This window comes from Gymnoscopelus microlampas, assembly GCF_963454915.1.
Source record: "Gymnoscopelus microlampas genome assembly, chromosome: 11".
Lineage (NCBI taxonomy): Eukaryota > Metazoa > Chordata > Actinopteri > Myctophiformes > Myctophidae > Gymnoscopelus > Gymnoscopelus microlampas.
Window position 1 is genome coordinate 27,404,968 of NC_139948.1, and position 15,965 is coordinate 27,420,932.

At 42.2% G+C, this 15,965-nt stretch overlaps 1 protein-coding gene across 1 annotated transcript; it reads left to right on the forward strand.

The window, feature by feature from the left end:
- Window positions 1-306: 306 nt before the first annotated feature.
- Window positions 307-14,864, forward strand: LOC311055440 (transmembrane protein 184B-like). The gene is made up of 9 exons (XM_084071631.1): window positions 307-817; window positions 3,267-3,500; window positions 5,967-6,132; window positions 10,995-11,085; window positions 11,904-11,979; window positions 12,700-12,791; window positions 13,182-13,351; window positions 13,597-13,791; window positions 14,601-14,864. The coding sequence occupies exons 2-9, from the start codon at window positions 3,267-3,269 to the stop codon at window positions 14,828-14,830; spliced, it is 1,254 nt and encodes a 417-aa protein (XP_083927757.1). The 5' UTR covers window positions 307-817; the 3' UTR covers window positions 14,831-14,864.
- Window positions 14,865-15,965: the final 1,101 nt, after the last annotated feature.

Here is a 15,965-nt window from a genome sequence, read left to right on the forward strand (position 1 = left end):
TTTCCATGAACATGTTGTGTGCCTCAGGGGTGCATTTGTGCTGTTACTTATGTTACAAAAAATGTTTTTCTAATATTCCACATTTTATTGCAAGAGAGTTTTTGAAAATAGCAGATCTACGACGAGTCGCATCTACAAGCTTGTATGCATACAGGTTTAAGTGCTCATGTGGCTAGTTGCTTCTTTGGGGCTTGTTTTCCAAGACCTGCAGTGCTTGTTTCTCTCAACAAACAAAAAAATTTGGCAACACTGGCGCACAACAGAGCCTGGAGTTTGGCTGGCTGGTCGGTTACTGTGTAACCGAGTTGTAGACAGCTGCTGATAAGGATGAAATAACGGTGCACAGAATAGTTATTATAGTCATTCAGCTGCTATGGGATGGAAGGGGAACCTCTAAGTTAACCCAGCAGCTAGTGGTCGGTGACAATATATTATTTTCTTGAGGGAAATGGATCAATAATTCATCCTAAACGTATGTTGATTTACCTCGCCTTATTCTGAGTTTACGGGGACAAATTACAAGGGGGGGCAGTGAACAAGCTAACGGCAGGCTAGCTAGGTAGCATTTCGCTTAACTGGCGATACTTGTAAGCTTGACAAAAGCAACGGGAGCTTATCTGAGTATTAAAAAAAACAATGCAGTAGATGGATGTAACTATAAACTGGCGTCGGCGTTAATGGTTGCTTTGGCTAGATTGGACACTTCACACGGCACGGGCTTGCCTTGATATCGACAAGAAGTCATCAGCTAAATTGATGCTTGGATTCAAACAACCGCAGCCCGTTCAGATCCAACAACTGCAGAGGAGGAGAGGAGGTAAGGAGCAGCATGATGGTGTCACAGTGATACCCTCTTCATTCAATGGTGCAGTCGTGTCATCCATTTACAATATAAGATAAAGCTCCTGTAGAAAGCAACATTTAAGTCACACAAAGTACTGATGTTTATCTTTTTATTTTTTTTATTTTTTCAGGTGTATGTTGCATTTTGCATCCATATTATGAAGCTGTACCGTTTGTCCGGTGATTTACTTGATTGGAAGAACATTCAAATAATTAATACTTCTGGCTGTTATTAAGAAATCCATGAAGTAAGCATAGATGAGTAATTAAACATGTGCTTTTAGTAACGTTCCCTCTGAGCACCTTCTGCAACCATGTTTATATGTTCATCTCATGCATGACCTAAATCATGCTTGATGCTTGACAGGTCTTTCCTCTAGCAAAGAGACTTCTGATGTCATGTCAAAAGCCTGCTGTTTGGATTTAGGTCAAAGTACAATGGATGTTTTGAAACGCAGCCTGGGTGCAGTCAGCAGGATTGATGAACTGCCTATGCCTGTATGTCCCTTGTCTATGAATCTGTCTGTCCCACTAGGATATACATGGGTGTAGTGTCTGTGGACCTTTTACTATTGTTAGAGAGCACTTAGTGATAGAACTAATTCACTCTCCGTTATTTGGAGAATTAGGCTAGGGCTGGGCAATTAACCAAAAAATATATCAAAACTGACATTTAGAACCAATAACCGACTTCAGACACCAAAAGGTTGTAACAGATTTAGATTTTCTTTTTATAATTGACTAAATCGATTAGTCTGATAGATTAACCACTTAATCCTGCATTATTATAGTATAATACAGGGTTAAGTGGTTAATCAGAGTAAGCAATTTAGTCTAACAAAGAATCATACACTTACCTTGTAGATCTGTTATTTTCCTTATTTTATTATTATTAATTGAGGCAAAAGCAAAATAATCGTGATATTGATTTGAAGTCATATCGCCCAGCCCTAGTTCAGGCTATATTATATGTAACATTAGGTGATAAATGTTGTAGACTGCAAAAATCAGAAGAGCCTAACTCTGTTGTTGACATTGACTTACCTACGAAGAGGGCAGCTCTAACAGAATAACAAATAGACTGATTTTATATTTTTAATTGAATTGATTAGATGTTTTTCGTGGACACGCAGATAGACAAGCAGAGATCAGTGCTTCACGTTCTATGTATTAAACGAGAATATGTTTTAAGGTACTGAATTGCTAGCAACTGGCGAGTGGCTTTGGTGAGGTGTGAGTCATCCACATCTCGGCCAGTGACAACCTATATTTAGCTGACGCGTAGAGGGGCTGCATCTCATTGTGAAATCAGTTTCCCCTCTAATGTCACTTTCCTAGAATCCAGACAAGCTGACTACAAGCAGCCAGATCAACATGGGAGCATCCCATGCCAGCTCTGCTTAAAGTGATTTAGCTGTGCAATGATTAAATTATAAAAGAATGAAGCATCCAAATATTTACATTTTGTTAGAATAGCAATTTGAACAAGCATCCAAATATTTACGGCAAGCCCTAGTTCTGTCTCACAGACCTAACAGAACCATATTATAGCACCGCCCCCTCGAGGCCACAGCCTGTGTACTTGTATTGTACCAGACTGAACTCTGATGTTGTGATGCTGTAGTGTTTTTGTTTGTGTGTAGGGCCTATTTACAGCTCCCTCACACTTCCTCCAGCCCTCAGCAAAACAAGGAGAAACAGGAGAATTTGGGTCAGCAGCCCCCACACCGACAGACCGAGGCTGTCACACCGATGTGCTCTGTTTGACTGATTCAATTCTGTTCTTCCTTCCAGTGTGTTGTTATATTCAAATATTCACTGTCCCCACGCACCCGCCTACCAGATGCCTCACTCATTCTCTTGCTGTGTTTTGATTTGACTTCAACAGAATTTGCGGTTGTGAAATCATTGAACCCAGTAGGGGCTCCGAGCTGTATAGCCAAATGTAGATAGATCTTTGGTGAATAAATAATAAAAGACCATCCACCACTATATACAGTAGGAATAATTAATTTAATGTACATACTTGACTCATTCTGTTATATGTCCATCCTGCCCTCGTTTGCTGCTCAATGTAATCCTTGCCTGTTTCTCTTTGTTCTTCCGTCTGTCTCTGTGAGTGGTTTCACTCTGCAAATTCTGATTGATATTATGCTCCGCCAGAAAACTGTGTCATTCATGGTTTATTACCTAGAAACACAATAAGACGAGGCGCTTGCATCAAATATTTCTCGTTGACCCTAATATTCACAATTTTACTCAGGGTGCTGTGTGAATAGGTTAATTAACTGGTTGCTTTTGAGTTGAGGCTACTACACATTCATCCCTCCCAGGTGTAGATCACCTTGTGTCTTTTTACTTTGATGAGAAACAGAATCAAATTCCTCTTTGTATCCACCGTACCTTCCTCTGTCTTTCTGCAGATGAGTCAACTTTGGCAGGGAGACATTCCCCTATCAGAGAGGTTGGGCAATGATTCTCCCATTGGTCTGGTCCCACGACCCCCTGGCACCATGTCTCCACAGGGGTCCAACTCCTCCTTGGTACCAGAGACCCCTCTGGTTACCCCAGAGCCGCCCATTTTCCTCATGACCTCTACTGCCCAAACCATTTCAGGTTTCTTTGTTTGGACGGCCCTGCTAATCACCTGTCACCAGGTAAGGAGCTTGTGGAGCAGAACTCTCTGAGGGCGGGCTGGTAGGTGCTAGTGCATTGACCACATAATTGCAACGTCTCCTGTGTTTGATTCCAACAAAAGACCTGTGTTGCATGTCCATCCCATCTTTCTCTTTCTCTGCCGAAGTTTCCTACTATATCTATTTATGCGATAACTTTACAAGGCGAAAATCTGGTGCTGAAGCTGTGCGTTGACCTGTGTGTGTGTGTGTGTGTGTGTGTGTGTGTGTGTGTGTGTGTGCGTGTGTGCGTGTGTGCGTGTGTGCGTGCGTGCGTGCGTGCGTGCGTGCGTGCGTGCGTGTGTGTGTGATTAAGTCACTTTGTCTAGTTATTTTGGCACAAGTGAAATGGAGTTCATGAAGATTACTTGGTTTAAGATATTTTGGGGGAAATTTCTTTGCCTTTATTGACTGTGACAGTGGAGAGAGGCAGGAAATGTGTAGAGGGTAGGGGGGTGACATTCAGCAAATGGTCTAGCCGGCTGGGAATATAACCAGGGACTCACTGAGCATGTCCCCAATGTGGTATGCGCCCTAACCATTTGGATCGGGTCGCCCCATGTGCAGTAGATGTTTTGTGTTGGTGAGCTTCAGTAAGTGATCTTTGCCTGGTTTGAGTGTCCAGTTCTCACGTTATAGTGAAGTTCTCAATAAATTCAACTGTTGCATACAGTGCCGTCTATTACTATGCTACAAGGCTCAAGTTGCCATTGTGTGCTTCTTCCGTATTCACAAAGGGTTAAAGATGAGCCTTCGGTCGCTCTGGCAACAAGTGCTCCTGCCTCTGCTATGACATCAGCAAAGAGCAGGGAATGGGAGGGGGGTTGCAGTCGCTTAGCAACAACCACTGCAATCGGTGTGCGCTCTCTTTGCTAGATGTGTTATCACCCACTTGTTTGTTATCTTACCTGTGTGTGTGTGTGTGTGTGTGTGTGTGTGTGTGTGTGTGTGTGTGTGTGTGTGTGTGTGTGTGTGTGTGTGTGTGTGTGTGTGTGTGTGTGTGTGTGTGTGTGTGTGTGTGTGTGTGTGTGTGTGTGTGTGTGTGTGTGTGCAGGCCAGGAAAGGTGATAGGTGTGGTATTGTGTAAGAAGAAGTGAACCAGATGAAGCTTTTAAAAGGTGCCGATGACAAAAGACCCCTTCTGTCTCTTCTTGTCGTCTGCTTGTCTCATAGGAGGAAAAACGCACAGAAGTCAAATTTCCAGAACTCTGTTGCAAGTGTACACATACACATCCCATCTCCTCTGAGATCCAACTTGTTGCGTTTGCTGTACAACAATCGGGGAACCCATAGGCAAAAAATGAAAAAGATTCAGAGCTGCGGAGCTCTGAATCTGTCTTGAGAGCTTAGCTGTACGCAGACCCCTATAAACTGTCAAATGAATTCTAGATCAATCAGGATGTTGAGGCAAATGGAGTCAGAGACACTTTGTATTTGATAGAAGTTTATTACACGAGCTCATAGGAGGAGAGGTACATTAAACACACGGGTCAATGGTTAAGTAGTTATCAGGTGAAAAGCAGTGATCAGAACTTAATTATGCCCAAAGATAAGAGGGGAGCTTGTGTCACAGGACAAACCTGTTCTGATGAACAAACAGTTCAAGGGTTGCGTCCCTTGATGTCCCGGAAAAGGCGAAACAGCAAAGCATAGCTGGACAGGCACTGAGGATGACATAATCACGCCGGTGCTGAATCTGAAGTGTGCAAGGCTTTCCAACAGGTTAACACGCACAAGGCAGCAGGACCATGTGCAGATGGTGTTTTTTTGTTGATCTCTCTCTCTCTTCCCCTTGCCCCCCTTCTTCTTCCCTTTCTCTTTTATGGAAATAACAAAAACCATGGAGCTTGCACAAAAAAATAATTTCACCCACTGTTTTACACCTGTAAACTTGATGTCATGTGGCAATAAAGTTGATTCTGACCAGATTCCAGGCATTCCAGGGTGAGTGTACAGAGCAGGTGCAACACAGCTATCAGGGGGTTTTACAGATACCCTCAAATCAGCTTCAATAATTCCAGTGGCGAGAAAAGCAAAGTAACTGGTTACTGACTGGTGACCTGTAGCACTCACCCCCATAGTGAATAAATGCTTTGAGAAGCATGTCAAAGAGCTGTTGAATGGCAGGTTGCAACCCACCCTAGAACCCGACCAATTTGCCTACAGACATTCCATCAGTATACACTGTAATAAGTCCCTGTCCCATGCCCTATAGACCTCTTTTCTGTTTGTAAATATTATGACGTTCTTCAGTGGGCATGGCATAAGTGGAGGCAAAACATTAGCTGACATGCCACTCTGACATCCATAAGAAAATGAGGGAAATAAGCTTTCAAGCTTTGTGTTTTACTCCTTTTGTCAGAAATATAATATAAATACTATATGTTTATGAATGTGCACAGTCAGTCAATGAATGATCGCCTTACCCACCTCTTTCTCTTGTCTCAGATCTACATGCACCTGCGGTACTACAGCTCCCCCAACGAACAGAGGCACATAGTGAGGATCCTCTTCATTGTCCCCATCTTTGCCTTTGAATCCTGGCTCAGCCTCCTGTTCTTCACCAACGAGGAGTACTATGTCTACTTCGATACAGTTAGAGACTGCTATGAAGGTATGTACTGTAGACGGAAGTGGAGGTATGCTTTTTTAAATGTTTTTCTGTTCCAAAATCGTGTTGTTTGCTGGTAAAACTGTCAAATTGGCAGATGAACTTTAGAATCCTCCCCATCACCGTGGCCAGTTGGTGAAAATGTTTTCTTTTTCCCTCATTTCATGCCAGTGCCACACTGACAGATGTGCTGTCATAAAGGATAATACACCTTGGGCCTGTTCCTCAAAAGGTGAATAAACTAAGCCTGGACTTAAGCCAAATCCAGACTTGACAAAGTCGGGTCCATATAAGCCTCGTTTATTCCGTTCCTCGAAGCAAAGCCAGGCTGAAAAGGAGCGACTTTGTCGAGCTAGGCCTTGTCAAGCCAGGCTATGTCAAGCCAGGATAATGAAGCCAGGCTTCACGTATTTCTATAAAAGACCATGAAAGTCGATAGCAGAATCCTTGAACTTGACCAATCATGGAGTCCAAAACCAGTGCGGCGTTCCTTTCTGTGGCTGAACAGCAGCATTGCAGCAGCTCATGAAATCATACAAGGAAGTAAAATGTATTATAAGCGAGTAAGCGAGAAAGGAAACGCGACCGCAATAAATAGATCCAGGGAGAAAGCGTGGCAAAGTATTGCAAGCACACACAGAGTGTGTGTGTGTGTGTGTGTGTGTGTGTGTGTGTGTGCGCGCGCGCGCGACGGGACGGGACGGCAACGGGACGCACGGTACGGGGGGTGTACCGCGACGGGACGCACGGGACGGGACGGGGGGGTTGACCGCGACTGGGGGCCGCGACGGGATGAGCGGGGGACGGGGGGACGGGGTGACGGGGGGGGGGGGGACGGGGGGGCGGGACACGCAATAACTGCAAGACCACTTTGGTAGAGGTTTGGGTTGTGTAGTTACCTTGCCATCATGATATAACTCCAAAGGTGGACAAGAAATAAAAAATAATTTCTCCATTGACTAGAAATTGATAATTTAAAATATGCTCCTCATTGACTTACATTCAGTGAAAAAAAATCTGTTATATATTATCAAACATCTAACAACAATATGAGTGTTAACAGAGTGACAATGACATCACATGAGTCATTGTGAAACAATTATGATTCATGGTCACACACTATTTCAGTAATAATTAATTTGATTATATCTGATTATATTTATTTCATTTTATTTGAATGCAAGGTCATTAAAATGAGTCCATATTCAAACACATGTGTTGAATTAACTGTGGAAAAACTTGAATAACAAGGCACTGGATTAAGTAAGCTTGGCTGTTAGCCTGCTCCTGACCAGGCTAACTTCACAGCTAAATTGCCATGGTAACTAAGGTAGGCTTGCTTCAATTCTCTTTTGAGGAATCGGGTCATGGCTAAACATAGCCAGGGTGAACTGGCTAAACTAATCTTCAAGCTAATTCAGCTTTTGAGGAACCGATTCAGCCCTAATCCTGGCTAAATTAAGCCAGGATAGGTGTTAAAGCCAGGCTTAAGCTCTAATTCCCTTTTTAGGAACAGGCCTCTTACATGCCACACACCTATGTTTATCCACTATATTCACCAAAACTGTTGGAGTGAGGCTGGTGTGTTCCAGTATTCTACTTCCTGACTCCCAGGAGAATTGGCTGTGTGGCAATTTATGTGTTGTGATCCCCCAGTGGCAGATGGCCTTTACAGTGTCTGCGTTTACGAGAACGTCCATCTTTGTTTTTTCGTTTCCTAGGCCTATTGGGATTGCTGGGGAGGGGAAGTCTGTTACCTAGCAACAGTATGCAAACGACCAAAATCTTGAGGAGAGTTTCAAGGGACTCACTTGTGAACAGATAAATTGTTGGCCTTCTGTAGCCCATTAATCTGCTGTGCATCTAGTACTGACACAAGAATTTAGTAGTATTTAGTGAGACATTTGAGTCAGTAAACAGCCAAGGCATTATGGAACATTAGGTGGTGTGCTGTAAAAATGTATATCAATATGATATAGCTGCGATAATCTAAATATGCTCAAAAAGCCACTAAGAATGCTGGCATGACATGACCTCACATTTTGTTATGTAACAAATATTAGTTTTTCATTATGAGTTTATGTCTCATAGGACATCATTTGTGAACATTCTTCCTAAAGTACGTATATAACAGATTCAGACTCTCTGAACAGTGCCATCCAATTGGATATGCTGCTTGGCAAATTGATCCCAGTGTATGACAGAAGATGCCCAGAGAGTGAGTGAGCCAGTGCCCAGAGAGTGAGCTCTCAAGACACAGATTTGGACTTTTTCCTTTTTTTTCTCCTGCCAGAGTTTCTCCTCACAATAGCTCAAAAAATATCACCAGCACTCCCTTGAATTCCCTCTAGGATGTCTTATTTATTGAAGTTGAAGACCCAGCAGCAGTAAAACACACGGACGTGATTACTAACACATCAGACACACATTTATGAAGAGGACCTAGGTGCCTTGCACAAAGCGGTCCGGGTGGACAAATGTCTATCAGTTACACTTTTTTAACAAAAATAACATCATGATTCTGGTAGAAAATGTAGGCTGTGCATGTTTTGTACATACAAGTTAATGTACGTGTGTGTGGAATGCGTGGCATACTGCCTGTTTGTGGCTGGTTACTGTGTGCTGTATTTATGTGTGCATAGCGTTGAGTTAGAAACTGGTGGCAGTAATGTCAGGGAGCTGACAGTAAGTTATGCTGCATGGCACATGGCAGGGCTGTCGCGATCACAAATTTAAGTTGATTTTATTTGTCACACAAATAATTGCGATTAACGATTTAATAGTGTTTTTGGTTTTTGGTATTCACATTGGAACATGTGAATACAATTTTAATTTCCATATGTTTTTTAGGCTTCATAATCACAAATTACGCAGGGCAGATATGACAAATAACTTAAATATACACAGAAATTACTGACACATGTAATAATATTATACCTTAAAAAAATCTGATCTACAAGCTGATCTGTAAGCTTCCATGTTGAACATTATTCAACATTGAAACGATTATGACGATTACGCAAAATAATTGCGATTATCTCAAATAATTGCAATTAGGCGAGTATGTAATAATTATTTGTGACAGGCCTTGGGACAGTAGGGTTGGCAGGGGCGCTGGAAAGCATTTATTCCAAGGGGGGCTGGGCGGGGGACTGTGCACGTGCGCGAAGCGTATTTTTTTTTTACCTTTTTTTCACATTTTTCAGCAAATATTTTATTCCCCAAAGTTAAATACACCATTGGTTTAATATATATGTGTGTGTATAGACTTTAAATTTGATATGTATTTTTTTAATTTACAAAAAAAAGAAAATGATATATATTTTCTTTTTATAGCCCCCCCCTTCCCGCGCCACTGAGGGTTGGACAAAATCTGTAGCGTCAGGGCTCCATATTGCTAAATATAGAGTCGGACAGAGGACTTAACTGCTGATAAACATCCAGTTATTTGGCATGGAGATGTGATTAATGTAACAGTCACTTGGGGCAAAATGTGTAAACTGCACAGGGTCATTTTATGTAGACAACACAGATTGTGTGTTGTTCAAAATGTAGGGGTAACTCTTCAGGAGACTTACTCGTAGAATGAGATTATAGAAACTTTGTCTCCTGCTTGTCCCTGGCAGAATTCTAAAACAGACTTGTATGCAATCTAATTACAAGTTTATGCATACAATATTTTAAGAAACACCACTTAACTCAGGGAATACCTTGAAATGTTACATAAGTCGCTATATGATTATGACAAGTGTGTGCATGTCATAACTATTGGACCCTGATGAAGGCTCTTGAGCCGTAACTCGTTGGTTACATGTGTTTTTTTTTTACTTTTCCAAGCTAAAAGCCATGATAAAATAAAAGCTTTTTAAAACTCAACTGAGCGGAGTGCCTTGGATCTTTCTTAAGTTCACCTGTCTTTCATACTTGGATGTCAGCCTACTACAAGGGAAGGAACTTAAATGTGTTGACCTACCTTGAAATGTTGACTTGATTCGGGAATGCCCTAAATGTTCACTTTTCGATATTGCTCAAGTCAGGAATTGTGGGATGGCAAATCTTCTTTCCAGTGTACTCTATGCTAAATGAGATAAGAAAGCATTTAGAGAATTTGACCATCGACTTTTTTGGATGCACCCATTGTAACAGGGCACTGGTATCTTTAGGTTCTTTCAGCTACCCTTAAATTATCCTGAGGAGAACACATGGGACAGCAGCTGAAGTTACATTACTGGGATCGGAGTTTGGTCAAGTCAGTTCAGAGATAAATTAGAAGAATGTACCGTGCAGAACTCTTTCAAGGTGTAAATGTACACAGCCAATAGAGCTATTTGTCTGGTCACATAGACAGACAAACAGAAGAGCACTGAAAAGTTCATGATCAAAGCCTAGTATTGAGTTGTGAGAGACTCACTGAACCGGTGCTTCAGAAAAGTAGACCAATTTAAAACCTCTTCATTTCTGTGCAGCACTTCCACAATCACAGCAAGAATTTACTAAACCTTGTTTATGGTCTCGAGAAAGGTTTTCAGAGCGAGAGCACTCCCTGAACTGATAAATTACTCCTCTGTTCTATTCTACTGGTCCGCTCGGCATCCAGTCACACTGGAATCTCTGACACAGGAAGTATTTATGGAAGTATTTATTTAGGGGTGGGGTGGGGAGCTGATAACGCTTATTGCAGTGGATACCACTACCAATGTGTCTTCATATCGAACAAATGTGTCACAGAGCCCCCATGGATTGATTACTTCCTCTTCCATGTTTGACCTGCTATGACAGGAAATGCCTCTTCAATACATTTATTTCTGTTATTTATTTTTACATATTTTTTTACTTTTATTGTTTGTATGTGTGTCTGCCTGCAGCCTTTGTCATCTACAACTTCCTCAGTTTGTGCTATGAGTACCTGGGAGGAGAAAGTGCCATCATGGCTGAGATCAGAGGGAAGCCTATTGAGTAAGTCTTTGTTCTTTCTATCTCAGGCTGTATTTATACTTGTGTTTATAGTGTATTTATTCAGCCATAAGCTGAATCAAATGCAAATATTTACATCCTTAATCCAGCAAGGTTTACACTAGCTTCAGCAGCCATGATGGCACAATGTACCCGGCTGTGAGCGTGTATCTGCTCAGGGATTAACATTGTAAATTGGTGTGTACATGCTAACGATATCTAATCATGACTCTATTGCACAGTTACGTGACGTACAATAGCATACAGATACAGCTGCTGTGCAACAATGACATCTGTCGCCACAAGTCATTAATATGGCAGAGTGTACTTGCTGTTCCATTGCATTGGTGTCAGTGCTCAACAGAATGTTGACATTATTCTCTCGATATTATAGCCCAATAGAAATCTGTGAGTTGATAAAAAAAACCTCAAGGGCTACATGAACGTGAATGTTGCATGAGTCGTAGCCACTGTGATTGCTTAAAACGAAATCCAAGCAGACTCATCCCAGTATAAACACAGCCCCAGTTGGTCTATCAATCTGGCACACGCGCACGCACGCACGCACGCACGCACGCACGCACGCACGCACACACACACGCACACACACACACACACACACACACACACACACACACACACACACACATACACACACACACACACACACACAATCAAAAACCTGATCTTTATTGTTAATAAAAACAAAACATGACATGTATGCATTAATTGAGTCCATGAATGTATTGTCAGGCAGCCTACAGTATATGTTCATGATACTCAGGTCATGTTTTTGTACTTAAACCTGTTCTCTGCCACAGGTCTAGCTGTGTCTATGGAACCTGTTGTCTGTGGGGCAGGACATACTCCATTGGTTTCCTCCGCTTCTGTAAACAGGTACAGATTATCACTGTTTTCACATGCATATCCTGTGTAAGGAGAATATGAGAACAACTATGTAATAAAGTTCTCAAATAATTCCACAAATGTCTCACCGTTTTGACATCAGAGTGAAAATGCAGCATCAACTCTTTTTCCTCATTGGTGTTCTTGTTGTACTCAGACCTCGGGTTCAGTTCCTGGCTGTTGCTGGAGGCCACACAGTAAAATCCTCAGTGTTCATTTCTCTATGTGTAACTGAGAGTTAAATTTAACCCTGAAGGTTGTTACACACCGGGGCGATTTTTTCGTGCAAATAATGCGTTTTTTTTTAAAACCTTGGCTCCGTACATGGAGCGAAAAAGCGAAGCGAAAAAACGTCTTTTAATTATTTGGAACGAGTCCGAATTTTGCGTATATTCGCTATATTCGCCGGTATGTAAGGACCTTGAGGATTGTACTGTGCCGTATTGAATGTCATCTTTCCTTTGCCCTTGCTTTGCCGTATTTCTCCACTGTCCTGGCCTAACAGAGCCAATGAATGCCATACAATAGTCATTAATAAAGGACTGATTGAGATGGTGTAGAAGCTGGTCAAGTAGTTTTGCTGACACATTATCACATTATGACTCCATTCTTCCTTCCTTCCTTCCATTCTTCCTCCCTTCCTTCCTTCCTTCCTTCCTTCCTTCCTTCCTTCCTTCCTTCCTTCCCATTTCCACTCATTCCCTTCCCCAGGCGACTCTTCAGTTCTGCGTGGTGAAACCACTGATGGCCATGATCACAGTCATCCTGCAAGCCTTTGGGAAATACAGAGATGGAGACTTCAAGTATGTTAGCGCACCACCATACGTGCTCACAAAGGCATTCATAACATGAGTGCCTTTGTGACCAGCTGTCTCCTTTGACATGACGGCTGCATTGAGTCATAATTTGATAGACACTTGAACTTAGCGCAATTGATTTTCATTGATTTTTTTGGGTTGTGCTTTTGAAACATTCTCACTATAGGACATTTGTTTATGTCTACAAAGCCTCTCTTCAAAAGGCTGCTTCATGAAGAGTAAAAATCCAGCCCCCCTTTTTTTATATGAGTATTAAGAGCAAAGTGAGAAAGAGGACTGTTTTTAGATCACCATTCTAGGCTGCATGTCCTTCATTATGATCTAAAAGGCTTAACTGGTTCTACATGTCTCTGTGTCTGTCCCTCTGTGCTCCAGTGTGGCCAGTGGATACCTGTATGTGACGATCATCTACAACATCTCTGTCAGCCTGTCGCTCTACGCTCTCTTCCTCTTCTACTTTGCCACACGGGAGCTGCTCGTCCCCTACAGTCCTGTGCTCAAGTTCTTCATGGTGAAGTCGGTCATTTTCCTGTCCTTCTGGCAGGGTGAGGAAACCAATATAGAGAGCTTTACTTTGCGATAGAATTACAGGATTCAGGTTAAATACCTGTGAAGTTCCCTTTTACATTTTCACAGTGGTGCTTATGTTGTCTGACTTAACGGTATAATGGTGGGTGGGTCACTCTCCCACACCCTCTCTCTGTCATTCTCTCTTTCTCTCCCTCGCTTTGATTATTTTCTTCTTTCTTTCTTTCATTCCTTCTTTCTTTCACTCCCTTACTCCATCCAGGAATGCTGTTGGCCATCCTGGAGAAGTGTGGAGCCATCCCTAAGATCAACTCTGCTGAGGTGTCAGTGGGAGAGGGCACGGTCGCAGCAGGTTACCAGAACTTCATCATCTGCATCGAGATGTTCTTTGCTGCCGTGGCCTTGCGCCATGCCTTCACATATAAGGTCTACATGGACAAGAGACTGGACTCCTATGGTAAGAGTGGAGTGTGTATAGGTGTATTACTGGGAAATTATAACAAAATGCTTTGTGAATCAGAAATAAATCTCTTACCAGCAGTCTAGACATTTGATATTATCGTCACTTTTATGAAAGGTTTATGGGATAATTGCAGATTCTTCTTTAGTCTAAATCAATAATGACCTCACTGTCTCTTTTTCCTACTGTTATTTTCCCTCCCTATCTTTCAACACTGTTCTGCTCCTCTGAATATGGTCTGGAGTAATCTTTTCCTCTCTGTCTCTTCTGTTTTTCTTCCATTCCTCTCTTTTCATTCGATTTTCTTGTCTCCTTTTTCTCCTTTTCCCCTTTCTGTCTCCTCACTGTGCTGCACTAAAAGGCTCGTTTCCTATCTATGGACAGTACGGTAGGTTTATGCTGGCGCTTTATGTCTCCATTGTGACACGGATTTTTATGTTTGCTTCTTTGTCCTCAGTTGTGGTCTTTGGCATTTGCTTTATACGGAGGTATTTCAGTACAATTTCAGTTCCACGTTAGTTACTTAGTTAGTCTATTGTTTTTTTCACTCCTCTCATTTTCATGGTCGTTGTTGTTTTGTTTTTGTTTTATTTACAGTTAATGGATGTCAACATTTTTAGTGTGAACATCATTTTGTTTAGTCTGTGTATTCACCCAGGCTCAATGATTTGTTCAGTCAATCCATCCCCCACTCCCGACCATTGTCTAACTCTTACTACAAGTGGTCTATCAGTCGCTCCACCAATGAAACTATATTTAACATTCACTACTAATACTCCTCCCTCTTCCTCCCTCTACTTCCACAGGTCGCTGTGCCCCTATGAAGAGCATCTCTAGCAGCCTAAAGGAGACTATGAACCCTGGGGACATGGTCCAGGACGCCATCCATAACTTCTCCCCGGCTTACCAGCAGTATACCCAACAGTCCACCCTGGAACAGTGTGGAGGCCCCCCCCTCTCCCGCAGCCACAGCAACCTCAGTACACGGGGAGACAATGAGAAGACCCTGTTACTCAGCTCTGATGACGAGTTCTGAGACACACGCACAATTATATATATATATATATATATATATATACACACACACACACACACACACACACACACACACACACACACATGACACACACACACACATATATAATGACACGCACGCACACACACGCACGCACGCACGCACGCACGCACGCACGCACACACACACACACACACACACACACACACACACACACACACACACACACACACACACACACACACACACACACACACACACACACACACACACACACACGCACACACACACAGTATATAACCAACTCAAATTAGATTTTTATCAGGTACGTACATTATGTGACACAAATCTTATTTTTATTGGTGCCTAAACAAGAAGAGCAGAACTATTTGCCCTATCCCCTCTTGCTTAGATAACAATACAAATAAAAACAATCTGATTTGTGGTCCGAGACTCTGCTGGTGAACGGAGGGCGGGAAAGGGGTGGGTGGTTTTGACTTGGGAAAATCTGGGAGTGGAAAGTGGGGGTGCATGACGAGGGTGAAGAGATTTAACTTAGTATGGTAAGAGAATAGAATCATTCAAAAGCATTTGACTTTGTCCCCGCTGTGCGTTTTGGTTCATTCATTTAAAGTACAGAGGTGAATTAGCACTGCTTTGCATACGTTGCTCCCATTCTGCTGATGCATTCAATTATTCATTCACTTAATATGACCCAGTATCTACAGTACGTACTGTATGTACAAAAGCTAATATGGTTCAATACGTTCAAATACGTGCACCCTTGATGCTGCGCTTAAAATGAACAGCGGGTTATGACAGATATTATGCTAGATCATGTGGAGCAAGTACCACCTTCACTTGAACCACATGGCATCCCCCATCCTGGAGTGTTTTTCAGTGAGTGTTCACCCTCGCACTCCTCCTAATTCTGCCTCTTACTGAAACATTGCCAAATAGAGGGAGGGATGTCTTGCCCCAGCCCACAAGATGTTCTGAATAAAGATTTACATTATAAAGTGATTTATGGACAAGCAACACTAAGACGGCCCTTGGATTACTGGACCTTATTTTAATATATGTTTTACCACAAATTATTCTTTAATATTTTTTATTACCTTAAAGGTACTTATCATGTGAAACTAGCCTGTTGAAG

Excerpts from the sequence above, each read along its gene's own strand:
- LOC311055440 (XM_084071631.1), top strand. The coding sequence starts at position 3,267 with ATGAGTCAACTTTGGCAGGGAGACATTCCCCTATCAGAGAGGTTGGGC. Across the intron at positions 11,086-11,903 it reads ATCAGAGGGAAGCCTATTGA|GTCTAGCTGTGTCTATGGAA; the intron begins GTAAGTCTTTGT and ends TCTCTGCCACAG. Across the intron at positions 11,980-12,699 it reads TCCTCCGCTTCTGTAAACAG|GCGACTCTTCAGTTCTGCGT; the intron begins GTACAGATTATC and ends TCCCTTCCCCAG.